The 15,306-nt window shown below is 58.1% G+C and overlaps 5 protein-coding genes across 5 annotated transcripts in view; 3 read left to right on the top strand and 2 right to left on the bottom strand.

Annotated features, from left to right (window-relative positions):
* The window catches only part of AURANDRAFT_63357 (hypothetical protein), a gene marked incomplete at both ends in the record, with an annotated part of 2,666 nt that extends 2,357 nt beyond the window's left edge, over positions 1–309 (bottom strand). Inside the window, one exon of the mRNA XM_009037762.1 lies at positions 250–309. Coding sequence (XP_009036010.1) covers positions 250–309 — 60 coding nt within the window. The remainder of the gene's footprint in view (positions 1–249) is intronic.
* Positions 310–2,090: 1,781 nt separating this feature from the next.
* On the top strand, positions 2,091–7,370 carry AURANDRAFT_71407 (expressed protein; the record flags this gene model as incomplete). The annotated part of the gene is made up of 11 exons (XM_009038179.1): positions 2,091–2,942; positions 2,995–3,354; positions 3,440–3,799; positions 3,862–3,948; positions 4,014–4,407; positions 4,458–4,553; positions 4,657–4,758; positions 4,852–5,229; positions 5,310–5,812; positions 5,866–6,364; positions 6,437–7,370. 10 exons carry the CDS (start codon positions 2,275–2,277, stop codon positions 6,254–6,256), a joined length of 3,339 nt encoding a protein of 1,112 aa, XP_009036427.1.
* Positions 7,371–7,862: 492 nt separating this feature from the next.
* On the bottom strand, positions 7,863–8,935 carry AURANDRAFT_53340 (hypothetical protein; the record flags this gene model as incomplete). The annotated part of the gene is made up of 3 exons (XM_009037761.1): positions 7,863–8,723; positions 8,773–8,832; positions 8,880–8,935. 3 exons carry the CDS (start codon positions 8,916–8,918, stop codon positions 7,863–7,865), a joined length of 960 nt encoding a protein of 319 aa, XP_009036009.1.
* A 970-nt stretch (positions 8,936–9,905) lies between these two features.
* On the top strand, positions 9,906–11,126 carry AURANDRAFT_63354 (hypothetical protein; the record flags this gene model as incomplete). Its single annotated transcript, XM_009038180.1, has 1 exon — positions 9,906–11,126. The coding sequence occupies one exon, from the start codon at positions 9,906–9,908 to the stop codon at positions 11,124–11,126; it is 1,221 nt and encodes a 406-aa protein (XP_009036428.1).
* A 1,624-nt stretch (positions 11,127–12,750) lies between these two features.
* Positions 12,751–14,766, top strand: AURANDRAFT_71405 (hypothetical protein; the record flags this gene model as incomplete). Its single annotated transcript, XM_009038181.1, has 5 exons — positions 12,751–12,796; positions 12,838–13,217; positions 13,269–13,815; positions 13,883–14,047; positions 14,101–14,766. 5 exons carry the CDS (start codon positions 12,773–12,775, stop codon positions 14,764–14,766), a joined length of 1,782 nt encoding a protein of 593 aa, XP_009036429.1.
* Between the last annotated feature and the right edge of the window lie 540 nt (positions 14,767–15,306).

Raw genomic sequence — 15,306 nt, 5'->3', positions numbered from 1 at the left:
GTCGGAGCCCAGCGTCGTCGCCGTCGCGACGGCGCCGACGGCCCGCGGCGAGAGGCCGAAGCGCGGCACGAGGAAGAGGAGCGACCCGCCGAGCACGCCCGTCGTGTAGCCCTGGATGTAGGACCCGCAGGCCGCGGACCCGGCGATGCGCAGGTCCGCGGCGCTCAGGCTCCAGATCCCCGCCGGCGACGCCGCCTCGCCGCCGCCCGACCGCAGGCGCAGCAGCGACAACCCCCGCGCCGGCGGCACCGGGCCCAGGCACGCGGCGCGGCGCGCGCTTGCGATCGTCAGGAGCAGAAGCAGGCCCATAGCTCCGAACTGCCTCCAAGGGATAATAAAATTTAATAGTATTACGCCGGCGAGCGAGGAGCGGCGAGCCGCAAAGAGCAGTGGCGGACGATGATCATCGATAAGGAGGCAGGCAATCGTCGCGTTTCCGGCCCGGAGAAGGCCCCGCACGATTTGCGCTGTTGTCTGTGGCCTATGGGCCGTCTCTGACCAGCTCCTTGGCCCCGGAGAAGACGCGCGCGCGCCCCTACGGCGTGGGCCCAAAACGCCGTCATCCGGCGGTCCAGCCATGCGGCGGCGAATCGACGAGTTCTCCGGCGCTCTTGCAACCGGACGTTCGCCATGATGGTACGAGTCGATGGTGCGACACATCTTTGGTCGCGTGTCGAAATTTCGACGACTCGCGAATGTCCGCCGTGCGCCGAAACGCTTCGACCGAAAACGCGAGCCGCGGTGCGCCTGTGGGCGCTGATGGTGGGCTGGCTGTCGTCGAAGGCGTAGACCGAATGTTACGAGCGGGCCAAGGCATCGGAGTCGCCCCGGGTTGCGAAATCGGCGTGCGAGAGGTTGATCTGGTCCCAAATGGCCTCAAATAGCCCGAAAACGAATGAATTCGGCACCAAACGCAGCGTTTCGCGTCGACCGATCACCGTGGCTGTGTTCCGCCGGGCGGTTCGACATCATAGAGCTCCTGCACGGCGATCTACACCGTCTCCGACGCCCACAAGGTGCCCGACGGTCGCCGAAAGCGTCTCGGCCGAGAATTGGCGAATGGTCTCCGCCGCCCTTTACGGCCGCGTCCGGGCCTCGGTCGAGGTTCGTGCGACCTGTCCGTCCATCGACGGTCCCGGCCGCCGCCGCGAGCGGCTGGACCGCGGCAGAAAGCGCCTTGGAGCGCCGCCAGGGGCTCAAAATAGCTCATTTTCACCTAAATTGACTCTTGACACTGCGAGAACTACCACGGCGGCGCATCGAAAATGCCGCGGCGGGTCCTGCAACTACACGACGCGCGACGCCGCGTCGTCGTGGGACGTTTAGGCTACCAATTTAGGCCTGAACCAGAGCCGTCTGCTGCGGGCCACTTGCGAACTCGCCCGGCAGGTCGCTGAAACACGCGCCCCCGAGCGCGCCGCAGGTGCCACGCGGTCATGGGTCGATAGGAACGTATCATAAAGCGCAATTGGGGAGACCGCACACCGATTCCCGCTCGTGGCGCCGCGGCCGAGAAAAGCGCGTCCGCGGGCCGAAGTAGTACGAGCGACGCTTCGGGCCAGGAGGTCTTCAGTGAAACGAGATCTTTCGCCCAGGCCCGATGCGACACATAGATGGCGCGTCCGTACGGGCCCCAGCCGCCACGAAACTGTTCCCAGCCCGCGGTCCAGCCGTCGAGCGTCGTATCGGCGCCGAGGCGGTCTGGACCCGATCGCGCGCGCCCAGAGCACCTGACGCCGCGACTTAGAGGATGGATCGCCGCCCACTAAGACACTGATGAGCTTAAAAGCAAATTGGGGAGACCGCGCAGCGATTGGCAGGCGCGGCGCCCGTCTCCGGCCTCCGCGAAACAGTAGAACCCGGCAACGTCCAACAACTTCGTCTGCGGATGGTTGTAGATCAATTCCTTCGGGAAACCGATAGATCCATAGGTCGTCCCGGTCTAGGCGGGGCCTCGGCGCGGGGCGTGGCCGCGGTGGCGCGCGGCGCGTCGCAGGACGTCGATTTTTTGCTGCTCGAGGCGCTCTCGCCTCGGCCCCAGGATCACGCCCGATCGGCTCGCTTGTCGCCGCTCGCCGGCGTAAGGCCTGCTGTTGAAAATGTATGTAATGAGTGTGTAGTAATGTGCGGACGGCCCTCCGTCATTCGATAACAGCCTCTTATGTCGCCGCTGAAGTGTAAATCTCGTCGGCTAACATGCAAGGCCGTCTTCACGCGTGACGACGCCGACATGGACTCGCAAAACATTGCAAAACATTGAAACAATAACAATCGATGACGGCAGACGAACAGACACGGCGCCGTGGCTCTCCCTCCACACACAATTTGAAGCCCCTTTCCTTCTATGGCTCCTTACTGCAGTCACGTGTGAAGGCAGCATGGTCTTCAGGGACAGCAGAGGCAAAGGCTAACTTAGCGCCAGAGCTGCATGCGCTCGTCTGCGATGTCAGCGATGCATGCAGAGCGCTTTACAAACACACGAGTTCTGACGAAGAGCTCTTACGGCAGGGTGTGATCTCCGGCAAGGTGTGGGTTGAAGCACTGTGCGATGCGATGGACGGGGCTCTCTTCTTTGGACTACGCCCACCCACAGTACCAGCGGCCATTGCTCGGCGCCAGGACGCGCGTTTGCGCGGCTTGGGTGACGATCGCGTGTCTGGACTGGGCAATAATTGCGGTGCACCTCGCGACACGTGGTGCGAATTCGAAACGCCGCACTTCCGGTCGGCGCTAGTGAATGCCGTATCCGCTGTCCCATTGTTTGGCGCGCTGCGTCAGTGCCTCGAGGACTCAGACTCTAGCGCTTTCGTTTGCACGGCGCACGGGAGTTGTCGCGCGTGGCATCGGTATGCCCTACGGCGAGGGGCCTTGCTAGAGGCGCTTCGTGAGCTTTTCGCGTCGCCTAAGATATATGATGTTTGGTATGGCCGATCGGTTGTTGCGTGACTGTCTGAGTCTTTGATGCTGGCCAGCGTATTCATGGCAGCGTCATAGGTCTCAGGCTGCTCGTGTGGCGTTGCTCAATGGCCTTGGACCACTTTCATTGCTCACAGAGCGCTACGGCGCACAGACTGTACCCCTCAGCGATGATCCTAGCCTCGACGCACCTTTCGTCGCATACGACGAACGCAAAGTCTTGCGGCTTGTGCGTCCTCCCGTACCTCGGGCTTTGAAAAAGGCAACTACAGGGGATCCGCCCCCGCCTTCAGCGGTGGAAGTCACGCTCGCGGGTGCATGTCAACTCCGCGAAGCATATAGCGTTCAAACACACCACAGGCTGGGCAAGGCTCACATCACAACTTATGGGACTGACGCAGGCTATGAAATAGTTCATATTCTGTCGCGGTCTTCCTGGTTTGTTACCTTCCTCCCTGCTCCGCTGAGAGCCGTCGCTTGCGTTCCAGTCTTGTATCATGGACGAGACTACACATTCCATTAGGTATTTGAGGAGCCGACACATCATAGGCGCAGCATACTACTGTTGCATGTCTGATAGGGCGCACCCACCAACAACTGGTTGGCGCCCCCACCGCGCCAGCTTGTTGCCCGCGCCTGTCATTCGTCGGGTCCCCATGACACGGATTACCAGAGATTCTCAAGCCGCACAGCCGCAACTACCTATCAAGACTACGGTCACAGTGACTGAATTTGTCGCAGTAGTCCAAGACATGCCAAATGTAGCTGTTCCAAAATGCCCTCGGCAACGACCTCACTCTATCTGTGTCACAACCGTAAATGAGAACACGAGGCTCAAGGTGCGAGCGCTTAACATGGCGTGTGCGACACCGGTTCGAGCCAGGTGGGTATCGCCTGGCTTATTTTACGGGAGCCTATTCAAACAAAGATAGTCGTCGCTATTAGGTGGAAAACTATGTCTAAGAGATCCCCTGGCGAGGGGTCGTGCGTGCAGATTTTGCTCTGCAAGGCCCTCGCCAATACGGTCCTTGAGTGCGCTCCTCTGCGTCCGGTCGTTCAGAGCTGAACACATTCGGGAACTGCTAGTGTGGGCCTAGGCACAAAGCTCTCAAGCGCATGTCTCATATATCACTTGCGCTCTCTATTACACAGCAAGCTGAGATTGGGGCAACTTGCATGATGCGCGCATGTGCGCGTGCGTTGGCAGCCAGCAGCGAAGTTGATGTCTCAGGGGCAACAGTGCTAATACCGTGGCGAGATGCCGTTCAACTTGCACGGTGTGATGACTCAACTTACATGAAATTACAACTTGATCAGTCCCCAACGCTTTCCAACTCTACGCCCAAGCCTTCGTTGGCAAATGTGGCCCGTGAAAACTGGAAGCGAGCATGGCGTCGCGCTCATCATTCCTTTGGTGGCACTACAAGGCGGGTTGTAAGTGAGAGAATGGCTTGGTGTGCGAAACGACAGGGCGACGTTGGGCCTATTTTCGCTCGCTGCAGGGTCTGTCTTTTGCCTGTTCAGTATGAGTTCTATCTTAGGTCTTGAACGAAGCCAAGGCCCTCGGAGTTGAGGTTGGAACTTATCGTTCTCAAAAAGTTTTACGCTACGTTCTCCACATCGCATTAGAGACTGCTGTGATACTCAGCGTCGCGTAATGGTTTGGGATAGCTCAGATTTGACAGATGATTGGGACGCACTGAAATTTCCGGCAGTCAACGCTGAATCATTTCAAATCAGGTCACTTTCGAATCATGTGATCACTGTGATGATTGTTTTGGCGCGAGCTACGCAGCCTGGCTCAAAGAGGCCCGCCTCAGGCGCCCACGGCGCACTGCTGTTGCACGAAGTCGGCGTCCGGCCCGAAGTTTGAATAGATGACAATGATGCATTACATGTTTGAGGCGCTCTCGGACGTAAAACTTGCTGCTCTAGGTTAGATGCGGCGAACCAGCACTTGCGCTACTGCACGCCCGTATCCGTGCATTTTCTTCGCTTGATGGCAGTGAGGTTGATCCTAATTTTGCTTTCGTTGAGCGGGACAGGCTCCGGGCCGTCGAGGCTGCGGTCCTCGCGCGCTGTGCTGATGCAAACCCAATCGGGAAAGAGTCGTCAATTGCGTCCCTTGCTTCGCCTGGGGTCAAACTCATGGATGCGTACCTTGCTCGCCTGGTGGATCGTGCCTGCGCCCACGTCGCCATTGGAAGGGCTATGAAACTCTTTCTTGATGAGGCAGAGAGCTTGACAGACATGGAGCTGCCATTCTTCGACAGGGCGGGTAATCTCACCACTACTATCAAGGATGATGGGGGCGCACGTGTATCCGCGTCATGTGAACACATTCTTGATTATCGTTTCCTAACTCAGCACGTGGTTCCAGCTATGAGATTTAGGCTGCTGCAACCTCTGTTGCGCTTGGTCTCTGGCAACCCCTTCGAATCGCGTCCACCTCTGCACCAGAGCCACCGCTACTCCCGCCCTCGAGCTTTGCTACACTGACCAAGGCCATGGACCCTCAGACCAAATTAAGTACACAGGCATATGTGGCTCATGGTGCCCGCATCTTTTCTCGGCGTCAATCCTCACTCCAGACTCAGCCACCTCCAAGCTCTCGAGGTACCACGGAAGTCCACTCCAGCCCCCCCCTTCTTGACTGCACTGTTGGTGACAAAATCAATGAAAGAGTGCATCCCAGTCACGCCAACGGCAGTCAGTGGTCCCTCTCGTTCGCAAAAGACGAGCATACCCAGCTCGTCTCCCAGAAATATATGTGCATTTGTTGTGGTGATCCAATCGGAAGCTCCATGATCTCCAAAAATTACGCGCCCTGCAGACTCCTCGATGCCCTCTGCTGCAAGAGACGCTGTCATGACGATACAAAACGCAAGATCCCGTGGTAGGCGAGCTGTGTCAGTCTCGAGACCACGTAACTGCATTAGTGAATCATAGGCGTGTTGTTCTCAAAAATGATCACCGGCCTCATCGTGTCTCGAAGGCTGCAGCTAACTTTCTTGATGATCGGAAATCAGAACCCATCATACGACTCCCACCGAATGCGACTATTTTTGAGCTTGAACCTAGAATGCATGTCGCAAAGCAACTGCGCCGTCGCCTTGGTGGTCTTGCCCTCCATGCTATGGAGGGCAGACCAGGCGCGATCAATGCCACCGATGCCATTCTTCAGCGTCTGCCAGAGCATTCCATACACCTGGCTCTCAAAGATTGCGAGTTCTGGTCACTGGATGATATTTTCCAAGCGAAAGACGGCAGTCTCATTACATTGTTATCAGACACTATTGCAGATGCTGCCTCAGCTTTCGAGAGTGCAGCCGACATGTAATAACATGAAACGCAGCTTTGAATACCGCCTGCAACTCCCTGATCTGGAGATTATGTGCGTATCTGCCAATACTGCGCCCGAGGCCCACTGGCAAGCAGAGAGCATCTAGTTTCTCGCAGCGTTCTGGCCCACGTCCATCCGATACCTTGCCGACCAGAGTCAAACACCAACTTCTTCCAGGCACCAGCCGCGCGGTGCAGACCATCTTCGCCGGATAGTCTGTGCAAGAGCACAAGTTGAGCCTCGACATACTAGTCCTTACACACCTAATTGTCGTTTCGCTGCAAAGGCTCAACCAACAAACAAAATGAGTGCTGAGAATCGACTCGTTCGAGCTCTAGAGCTCAAACAAGCTCACAACCAACGCTATCCATGGAATTAATAACGCTGCTACGCTACGTGTGGTAATTTTAAGTTGAACTTTCCTACGCCTATGTTGCACTTATGGACATCGTGCCATATGAGCCATTTGAGGCGCCTAGAGCACCGGACAAGCCGCTGCATCGGTCTCCGAGCACATCCGTGAAGCCCTGCGGCCCACACACTGCCCTGCAGCTCCTGCTGATGACCACATGTTGCTTAAATATAGGGCTCGTTTCGGCCACTCTTTTGCTCCAGGGTCATTGGAATAAAGCAAAGCTTCATGCGGATGCATTTATTCCAACGTAATTAGCCACAGGTGGCGCAGCAGTGTTATGAATTCCATGCAGGGCATACCATTTTCATACCGTGTGTAAAAAACAGTATAAGAATAAATATATACTATATAGTATAGATGATGATGAACCTTGAAAGCCTAAACAACACGCTAAACGAAATCCTCAACCTTACAAAATCAATTGACGAGCGTCTTACCAAGATTGAGATGAATATGCCTGAACCAACCTAGAGAGAGATACCCCAAACTAGGGTACTAAGGAACGTTGATGTTAACGTTACGGGGAACTGCAGTGCCATCTCCATAGTGTGACGTCGCGATAGAGAGGGAGCAGGGTAATGTAAATTGCGGGGATGATGGGGAATCACGAGGCTACTCAACGAACAACAATTGCGCCGGCTCAGTACTACTAGGCCGCGGCGCAGCACTGCGCGCGCGCATAAACTGCCATAGCCTAAATAATTGAGAAGTCGCACAAGCAGTGGAACCTAGGTGCTGGCCCCCGGTCCAGAGTTTTTACGGCAAAGCGGAACCTGGGCCCCACGGACCCCCGTCTAGGACCCCCGCACGGACCCCACGCCCCACAGAGATAGCGCCAAGCGTGGGGCACTTAAGGGCGACCGGGGGCCGGGGGGTCCGCGAGCTCAGCTTCGTTGATTTTCTCGTGTCCAGGCTATGCCTGCCGCCCCCGTGCCGCTCCCCCGCGCCTGCACTGTGCGACGGCCATGCAAGCAAGGCTCTCAACTGAGAGATTTGGTGGTTTCCTCCGAAGTGGCTGACTTCACATGAGGTGGTCCTTGCTGCAATGTCGTTATGCGCTCCTTTTCATTGGATGGTTTCCTGGCCCAATGCGAGTCATATTCTGTTAGAGGACACTATGACCTGGCCGACTGACAAAGCCTGCCCATTTCTCCGTGCGAGATCACGCGAGTTTGCAAAGAATGCCGTTTAGGTGCAGCTTCGAGAGAGCGCAGGTAGAATGCGCACCGATCTGCGTACAATATTGATGGATCTGATGGCGATGAGTAATGAATCGAGACGAGGAGGTTGAGTGGTATTTTTCCATGTGGGCGCATCTGCGTCCTCCTGGTCTCCTTCGGCTTTGCGCTTGTTATGCCAGCGTAGCTGATCCCTGTGGCGTTCGACGTTGCGAAGGTAGTATTGAAACTTCCCTTGTTCTTCAACAAGATCATCAACCCATTGGCAACAATGTTCAAGATAGCGTTCAAGTGGCGCTGCATCTGCATTTGGCTCGCTCGAAGGCTCTTTTCGAAGTTGGCCCGATGCGTGGAGGTCATACAAGAATGCCGTGATGAGACCAGGGTTTCTAACCCGAAGAGGAAGTTCAACTAGGATTGCGGATGGCGCCACGAAGGAGTTTGATTTTGCTCGGTACGATGTTATGAATTGTTCTGAAAGCTGATAGGCCTTCAGGTTGAGAACACCGCGGCTTGACTCGACGGGATCATACAACAACACAACGCAATTATCACTTAGATTCTCTTGGTAGCTAAACTGGGTTTCCACGAGAGGGGTCTGACAAAAAGATCCCACATAAATAGACTTATACCACCCGACACAGTTGTTGTCAACATTGACTTCGCGAAGCATCTTCATCATCTCCATTTGGTATTCTTCACCGTCAAGATCATCCACTCCATCACCAAGTTCCACGCCATCTCCATACTCTTCTCGAGACTTTGGAGTAGGAAATGGGAAACAATGCGTCACCTCAAGGATCGATCCCTGATCCAAACCAAGCAACGAACCCGCCACCATCTTGGGAAGGGCATCGCGACAATGCTTCACCTGTAACGTAGAATGCTAGAGCAGAAGCTCACGTGACACCGAATATGACGAGCTTTAGTAGCGCGAGGCCATCAATATGAACCTCAGACACGCGGTGCCTTGCTTTAATCTATAAAAAACAAAATAAGAACCAACATATGCACGCGAAATACGCACAGATGCTATGGACGAGTTTGCACCGGAGAGCCACGCCATCCTGGCGATCGCCTGGTCGGACGGAGGATTCAGTGCTACTTTGCGTCCGGACGGTCACCAGCGGTCTGTCCGAGGCGTTGTCCGGGAAGGCCTCCGGGAGTCCGGCGTCGGCGTCCGGCCGCGTCCGGACTCGCGTCCGGCGCCGGCGTCCGGCGGCGTCCGGCGATGTCTGGCGACGTCCGGCGGCGTCCGGCTCACTGAGTCCAGTGTGCGAAACAACGTACGCCTAGGCGCGCCCACTCGAATTAAATAATTAATATTTAATTATTGTTTCCCGCCGGCGGCGGGCGGGACGTGTACTACACCTCCTGAAAATCGGCCGCGCGTGCGGCCAAGCCGCAGGGCCAGAGGCAAAATTGACGCCGAGGGAGCCGCGCGGACGCCCGAGACGGGCGGGCTTCGCGGCCTGCCTGGAATAGGGACGAAGCGCGGTGATGACGCAGCGACGCCCGCGCAGGCCGACGCGGCTAGCCGGCCAGGCGGTGCCGCGAAGGCTAGCGGGCGAAGCGGTCGCCTTCGACCACGCGCAGCGACGCCTCCTGTTCGGGGGAAGCCGCCGGCCGACGGTGACCACCGTCGACCAGAACCTGTCGCTGCCATTGACTGTGCCGGAGGAGCATGGGGCAGCTGGCGGGGCGGGAATCCCGAGCGTCGTTGGACCAGTTCAATCCAGCGGCGTGTAACGACTGCACGGAGGCGGGCCGGCTGCTTTGGCGGCCGGTTCAAGGTACAGTCTAGCCCCGCGGAAAGCGCGGCTGCGGTGTAGGGCTCTTGGCCGAGTTCGAATCCGCAGGCTCGCATCAGCATTGGACCATTGCGCGCCTTGTGCGGTGCATGGTCCGCCGAGGGAGGCCTCGGTCCCCAGCTGGCTGCTTCTTCGTGGACGTGCTCATGCCAGGGAAGGGAGAGAGCTGGTGCGTTTGGCGAGGAGTCACCCCTAGTAGGCTGCTAGCCGCTTAAAGACTCCTCTCTGCCACCGCCGTCGAGATGCTCGCGGCCTGGGACTCCATGGTCGCCGCCGTGGCCGAGGAGGAGGACCACGAGGGCCTCCTCGCGAAGCCCTTCGCCGACGCGGGCGTCGGCGACGGCGGCGTGCGCGTCCCCAAGATGCAGCACCGCCTGACGGCGGAGCTCGACAAGGTGGCGTTCGCGGCCTACAAGGCCGAGCTCGCGGACCTCGCGATCGACGGTTTCCCCTACTGCGCCGCCGAGGCGGCGCGGGACCAGGCCGCGAGGGCCTGGCTCACGACGCTCCCGGTGGGCTGCGCGGCCTTCACGAACGGCGAGTTCGCCGAGGTCGCCGCGACCTACTTCGGCGTCAAGAGCCCGTGCATGATCCCCCACGTCGCGAGGCGCATCCAGAACACGTCGAGCGTCGTCGACGCCTTCGGCCACGTCTTCTTCACCGACGTCAGGATCCTGAACCGCAAGAGCGTGCGGACGGCCTGGCACGACAGCGTCGCGACCGTCATCGAGGGCTCGCTCCGCGAGGCGCGCGTGTCCTACGACCGGGAGGTCCTCGGCGTCTTCGCGGACCTGGTGCCCGCCGACGCGGCCACGTCCTTCTTCGAGCAGCACGCGGGCAAGGGGGCCCGGGATAAGGCCGGCATCGTCCCGGACTTCAAGCTCGTGCCGGGCGGCCGCGCCGCGCAGCTCGCCGACGTCAAGACCATCGGCTTCGCCAAGTCGCGCTACGGCCGGTCGCCCGCCCGCAGAGGCGGCACCTTGCCGTGCGACGAGCGCGCGGGCATCATCAACCGCGAGTACCGCCTGCACGCCGAGAAGCTCGACAAGAAGTTCTACCCGGACGAGGCTTCGCCGGGTCCCTTCGAGCGCCGCCTCGGATCCTTCGGCTCCGTCGTCGGCTTCGTGGCGGGCTACTTCGGCGAGCTGAGCAAGGGCGCCCACGAGGTCCTGGCCATGGCCGCCGAGGAGATCGCGGAGCGGACCTGGGTCGAGGCCGGCGCCACGAGCCTCGACCACGCGAAGTCGATCCAGAAGCAGCGGCTCTACCGCGAGTGGGGCGTCGCCTCCGTGCGCGCGGTCGCGCGGATCAAGATCGAAGGCCTCGGCCTCATCGGCGCCCCGTCGTCGATCCCGCGGCCCGACTACGGCCGGGACGCGGCCGCGAAGCGGGCCCGCGACGCGGCCTACGCCCGCGCGGCCCGCGGCACCGGCGGGACCTTCGGCGTCGCCTACGAGCAGTAGCCGCCCTACGTCGTCGTGCCCTCTTCGTCGCCGTGCTCGCGTACGCCTCCGCCCTAGTCGTGTCCTCCCGTGACGCTTCCCTACGCCCCCCTTCGCTGTTCTCTCCCCCTTCGGTCCTTCCCTGCGCCGCGGCTAAGCAAAATTGGCGAATTATGGCCACGCCGAAGATGGTAAGGCAAGTTTGCGCGCTAACCGTATTCATCAAGGAAGTTTGAGAGTGCGGGTCGCTGGTTCCGGTCGGCAAGCGTGTAGCGTATCTTCAAGTTGCTGTGCAGTGTTTACTTTTTTGTTGAAGATATAAATACCAGGTAATTGTTGGAGCGACTTTGTTTCGCACACTGGCACTGACTGAGTCAGGTCCTGAGTCGGCGTCCGGTGGCGTCCGGCGCGCGTCCGGCGGCGTCCGGCGGTATAGCCGGCGGGTAATCTCAGGGTAAAATACCGGTATGGTAATTGCCGGTAATTGCCGCGGTATTACCGAGGGCCATATGCCCGGCCCGGGTATTACCGCACATACTAACCCCCGGACGCTGAATTGAATCGCGTTGAAGCGCCGCTGCGCACGTTATGGGCTGCGACCGCGGCCCCGGGGGAGGGTCCGGAGTCGCTCTGACAACCGCGTAACGGTACAGTGCGTCTCAGCGTCCACGACATCATGCGCGCGTCGCGTTACGCGGTTGTCAGGTGGACACCTTCACGTCGAACGGGGCAGCCCCTCGGTCGACGGTCGCTTCGTGTGGTTTATGTACGAATTCGCCCTTCCCGGGTAGAATTGAAATGCTATCTCCGGACGTCCGCTGCCCTTGATTGCGGGTTCGAATTTCCACGCGCGCGTGACGACGGCGGCGGCGGCGGCGGCGGCGGCGGCGGCGGCGGCGGCGGCGGCGGCGGCGGCGGCGGCGGCGGCGGCGACGACCGACCAACCCAGCCCTACTGAAGGGAATTGACTGGGGATGGTGATATACGATCTCCGATGCTGCGAGAGGTCGATAGACATCAAAATGGGGTCGAGGGGATCAAACGCGCCCCATCCCAGCCCCCGAAGGACGGTTCGAGTCACCACGCGACCGGCAGCACTTCGCGTCTGCGCACGTGCATCAGGCTCACACTAGCGGAGCTCGAAGCTACTGGGATCGTTGCATGATTCCGCATTATCGCGTGGTTGGGGGTTGGTAAAGACGCTCGAACCATAGCTTCGTCTTAAAAGGTTCTCGTTCCGTCCGCTAGTTAGTATGAGTACCGGGCCGAGGCGCGCCAAGTACGGGTATCCTGCGATCATGACGCGCGGATCGTCACAGTCGACGCGCGACGCGAAATCGCATTTGAAGGGCTGAGTCATTTACCCTCATTGTTGTGCAGGAGTGTGGCTGGGGTGGCTGCTCCATCCAAAATGAAGCACCCGCCCTGCCCTACCCCCCTCCGTCCCCGCTGAGGTGGCTGCGCCATCCAAGCGCGGTCCGGCGGCCTTCATTCTGGCACCTTTAACTGAATTGAGCTCAGCCCCCCCTTGTGGGAGGAGTTTACCTTGCTTCCTTTAGCTTCAGGCTAGTGGGAGATATGAAAGGCCAAGTGGACGGAAACAAAAACTGTAACTCTAGATCTAGCTAGGCTCTTGGGAGAGGGTTTATGCCGCTTGAGTGACTTGCATGGCCGGGTTGCGCTCTGCTTTGGTGCGTGTATCCAGTTGAGTTATTTGGATCATTTCGTGCAGGCGGCGGTGAGTCCTATACAAGCGTTGCATTCATGGCAATCGAAAAACCTTGTTGATACTGGCACCGTTTTATCAGAGGTTGAGGGGACATTTTCATTGTTGGATGCAAATCATGGCGGGCGTGGCCGTGCAGCTGCTCGAGGAGCAGTCGTCGACGCATTGCGTCGTCGTCTCGAGGCGGTAGTCCCAAATTTGGGCTATAATGTGCGCGTTTCGCTAATTGAGTCATCCTGGGCCTTTTCATGTTTACCAGAGCTCCACCCAGTGACTGTGACACTGACAGAGACCTGGCCGGGGGAAATGCCAGCGAATATGGCCTGTGCACTTCATAAGTGGCCCGAGGATGCATTTATGAGGCTGCCCAAAGTTGTTCGCTGGAAGTCTGCACTGCGTACTATAAGGAATTCGCGTTGATCAAGAATGTTATTCAGGTGTTGCATGGTTATTCCTGAGCGGTTTCGTATGATCCTGGCATCACTTGTTGAACGATGGTTCTCGAGTGTCGCTCCAGGCGTACGCAAGAATCTATTCGTGGCTTCACGTTCGACAACATCGAGAGGTGGATCTGCAGCTCGTCGTGCTGCAGATCCCCATCTTTACTCGGCACTCGGAGATCTGGTAGGCCATACCGAGGGTACCCTCCTCAATTCTTTTGCGGTACTGGCATGGCGTGGACTCAAGCATGATGTGACCCGTGGCCGTTCATCATTGTATCCAATATTATTTATCGATGTCGTGCTCAGTCTGAAAGTGCCAGCTGCTGGATTGGCACGACGTGTTGCGACTGTTCTTGATGGAGCTGTTTCACGGGGTGCGTGGGATGATGCAGCGATCAGTCGACTGAAATCCATACTAAACGGCGAGAAGTCGCCGACGCTAGCATGCGGGCAATTTCAGACAAGCCTTGAACATTGCTGGATGCAGCTCAAGAAAACGGACACGTCGAATCTGTTTGCTCTCCCCGTGACGGACAACGTAGTAATCTGCGGTGTCGGATACGGTTGAAATGAGAGCCTCGCGTAACCTAAACATGGCCAATTCCCAGGTGACTGGTTATTCTGCAGTTATTCGCCAGCCAATGGATCTTAGCATCGTGCGTTCAAAGATAAGTTGTGCCCAGCAGTCTTATCATAGACTGGCTGCCTTCGAGCAAGATGTCAAACTCATGGTTGAGAACTGTAAACTATTCAACGGTACCAAATCGACTTACGCATGTGCCAGTGCCTGAGCCCTGTTGTTGATTCACAACAATTCCATGTATAGGCAGATGCAGCAGACCTAGTCTGGGATAGCTGGCTTCAATGCAAAGCTCGGGAACAGTTGCGTGATGATAATATGACTACCACGCGGGCAGTTGCATTTGCCGGAAGCCCTGCGGGTTGCAGCCAAGACTTTCAGCAGCTTTCGTGCTTCACAGAATCTAAAATATCTCACATGTTCCCAGCGCTGGTACTCAGTGAGCCTCAATGTGCGGCGATCGCCTCCTACGAACTCTGCAATGAGCTGGAACTGTGCTTGAATCTTCAGATGATTCCAAATAAGCGACCTCGTATTCCAGAACTTTATCGTGTCCTTACGCTTCATTTAGCTTCCAGGCGGGCACTTGGTATTCAGGTTGAGAGTGCGCAGCAAGTAATCATGGACCTGCGGATCGATGCACCGCGGCTTCTTGCGTGTTTGGGAAGATTCACCTACCAGCAAGCCTGTCCCGATGCTGGTGTCAGAACACTGGATCTACTCGGCCTTATCCCATCGCGATCAAAGTCCGGTATAATTTCGGATCACTCTCAAACCCAGTTTTGTAGACCCTCTGCCACAATCACGAGCCCTGGCGTATTCAAGAGCAGCTTCGTGGGACTCGGAGTTAACTCCCAACAAATTGCAGCCACATTCTACGCGCTGAACCAAGGGGGGGCTGACGGAAAATGAATTTCGACTTCTGCGACTTCTGCGACGCCGATATCCGGGCAACCCTGGGTTCCTACTCGGAGGTGGTAACTGACGGGGATCCTGTATTAAAATCTGGTGCTGGGACCGCGTTTGGCCGCGCCTGGGAGGCGTCGATATGAGCAAAAGCTGGTTTCCCATTGGTCGGACAAAAAGATACGGGCCGGCGTCGAGAGCTGAGCGGCCGCGGGCGTGTCAGTCGGCGCTCTGTGCGCGTCCCTCCGGGCCTGGGCGGTGGCGACGAAGGCCTCGTACCCCTGGGCGACCCCTGAGGTGCTTTGGTTGCGGAACTCGCACGTTTCGACGCGCGCCGCCCGGGGCGTTCGAAGGCCGTCTCCCAGTGGCGGCAGTCCTTCGCGCGCCGCTCGGGCGACGCCAACGCAGCGTCGCACGCAGCTGGTCAAGCCCGGCACTCGTCTAGTATGTCGTGACGCGTACGACAGCGACATGCTCTGCGCGGCGACCGGAATCACTCGTGGCGCCGAGGAAACGCTCCGGAACTACCGAGGACGTCTTGAGCGG

Source organism: Aureococcus anophagefferens (assembly GCF_000186865.1).
Source record: "Aureococcus anophagefferens unplaced genomic scaffold AURANscaffold_7, whole genome shotgun sequence".
Taxonomy (NCBI): domain Eukaryota; class Pelagophyceae; order Pelagomonadales; family Pelagomonadaceae; genus Aureococcus; species Aureococcus anophagefferens.
The sequence above is the reverse complement of the archived record's forward strand: the minus strand, read 5'-3'. Positions and strand labels throughout refer to the sequence as shown.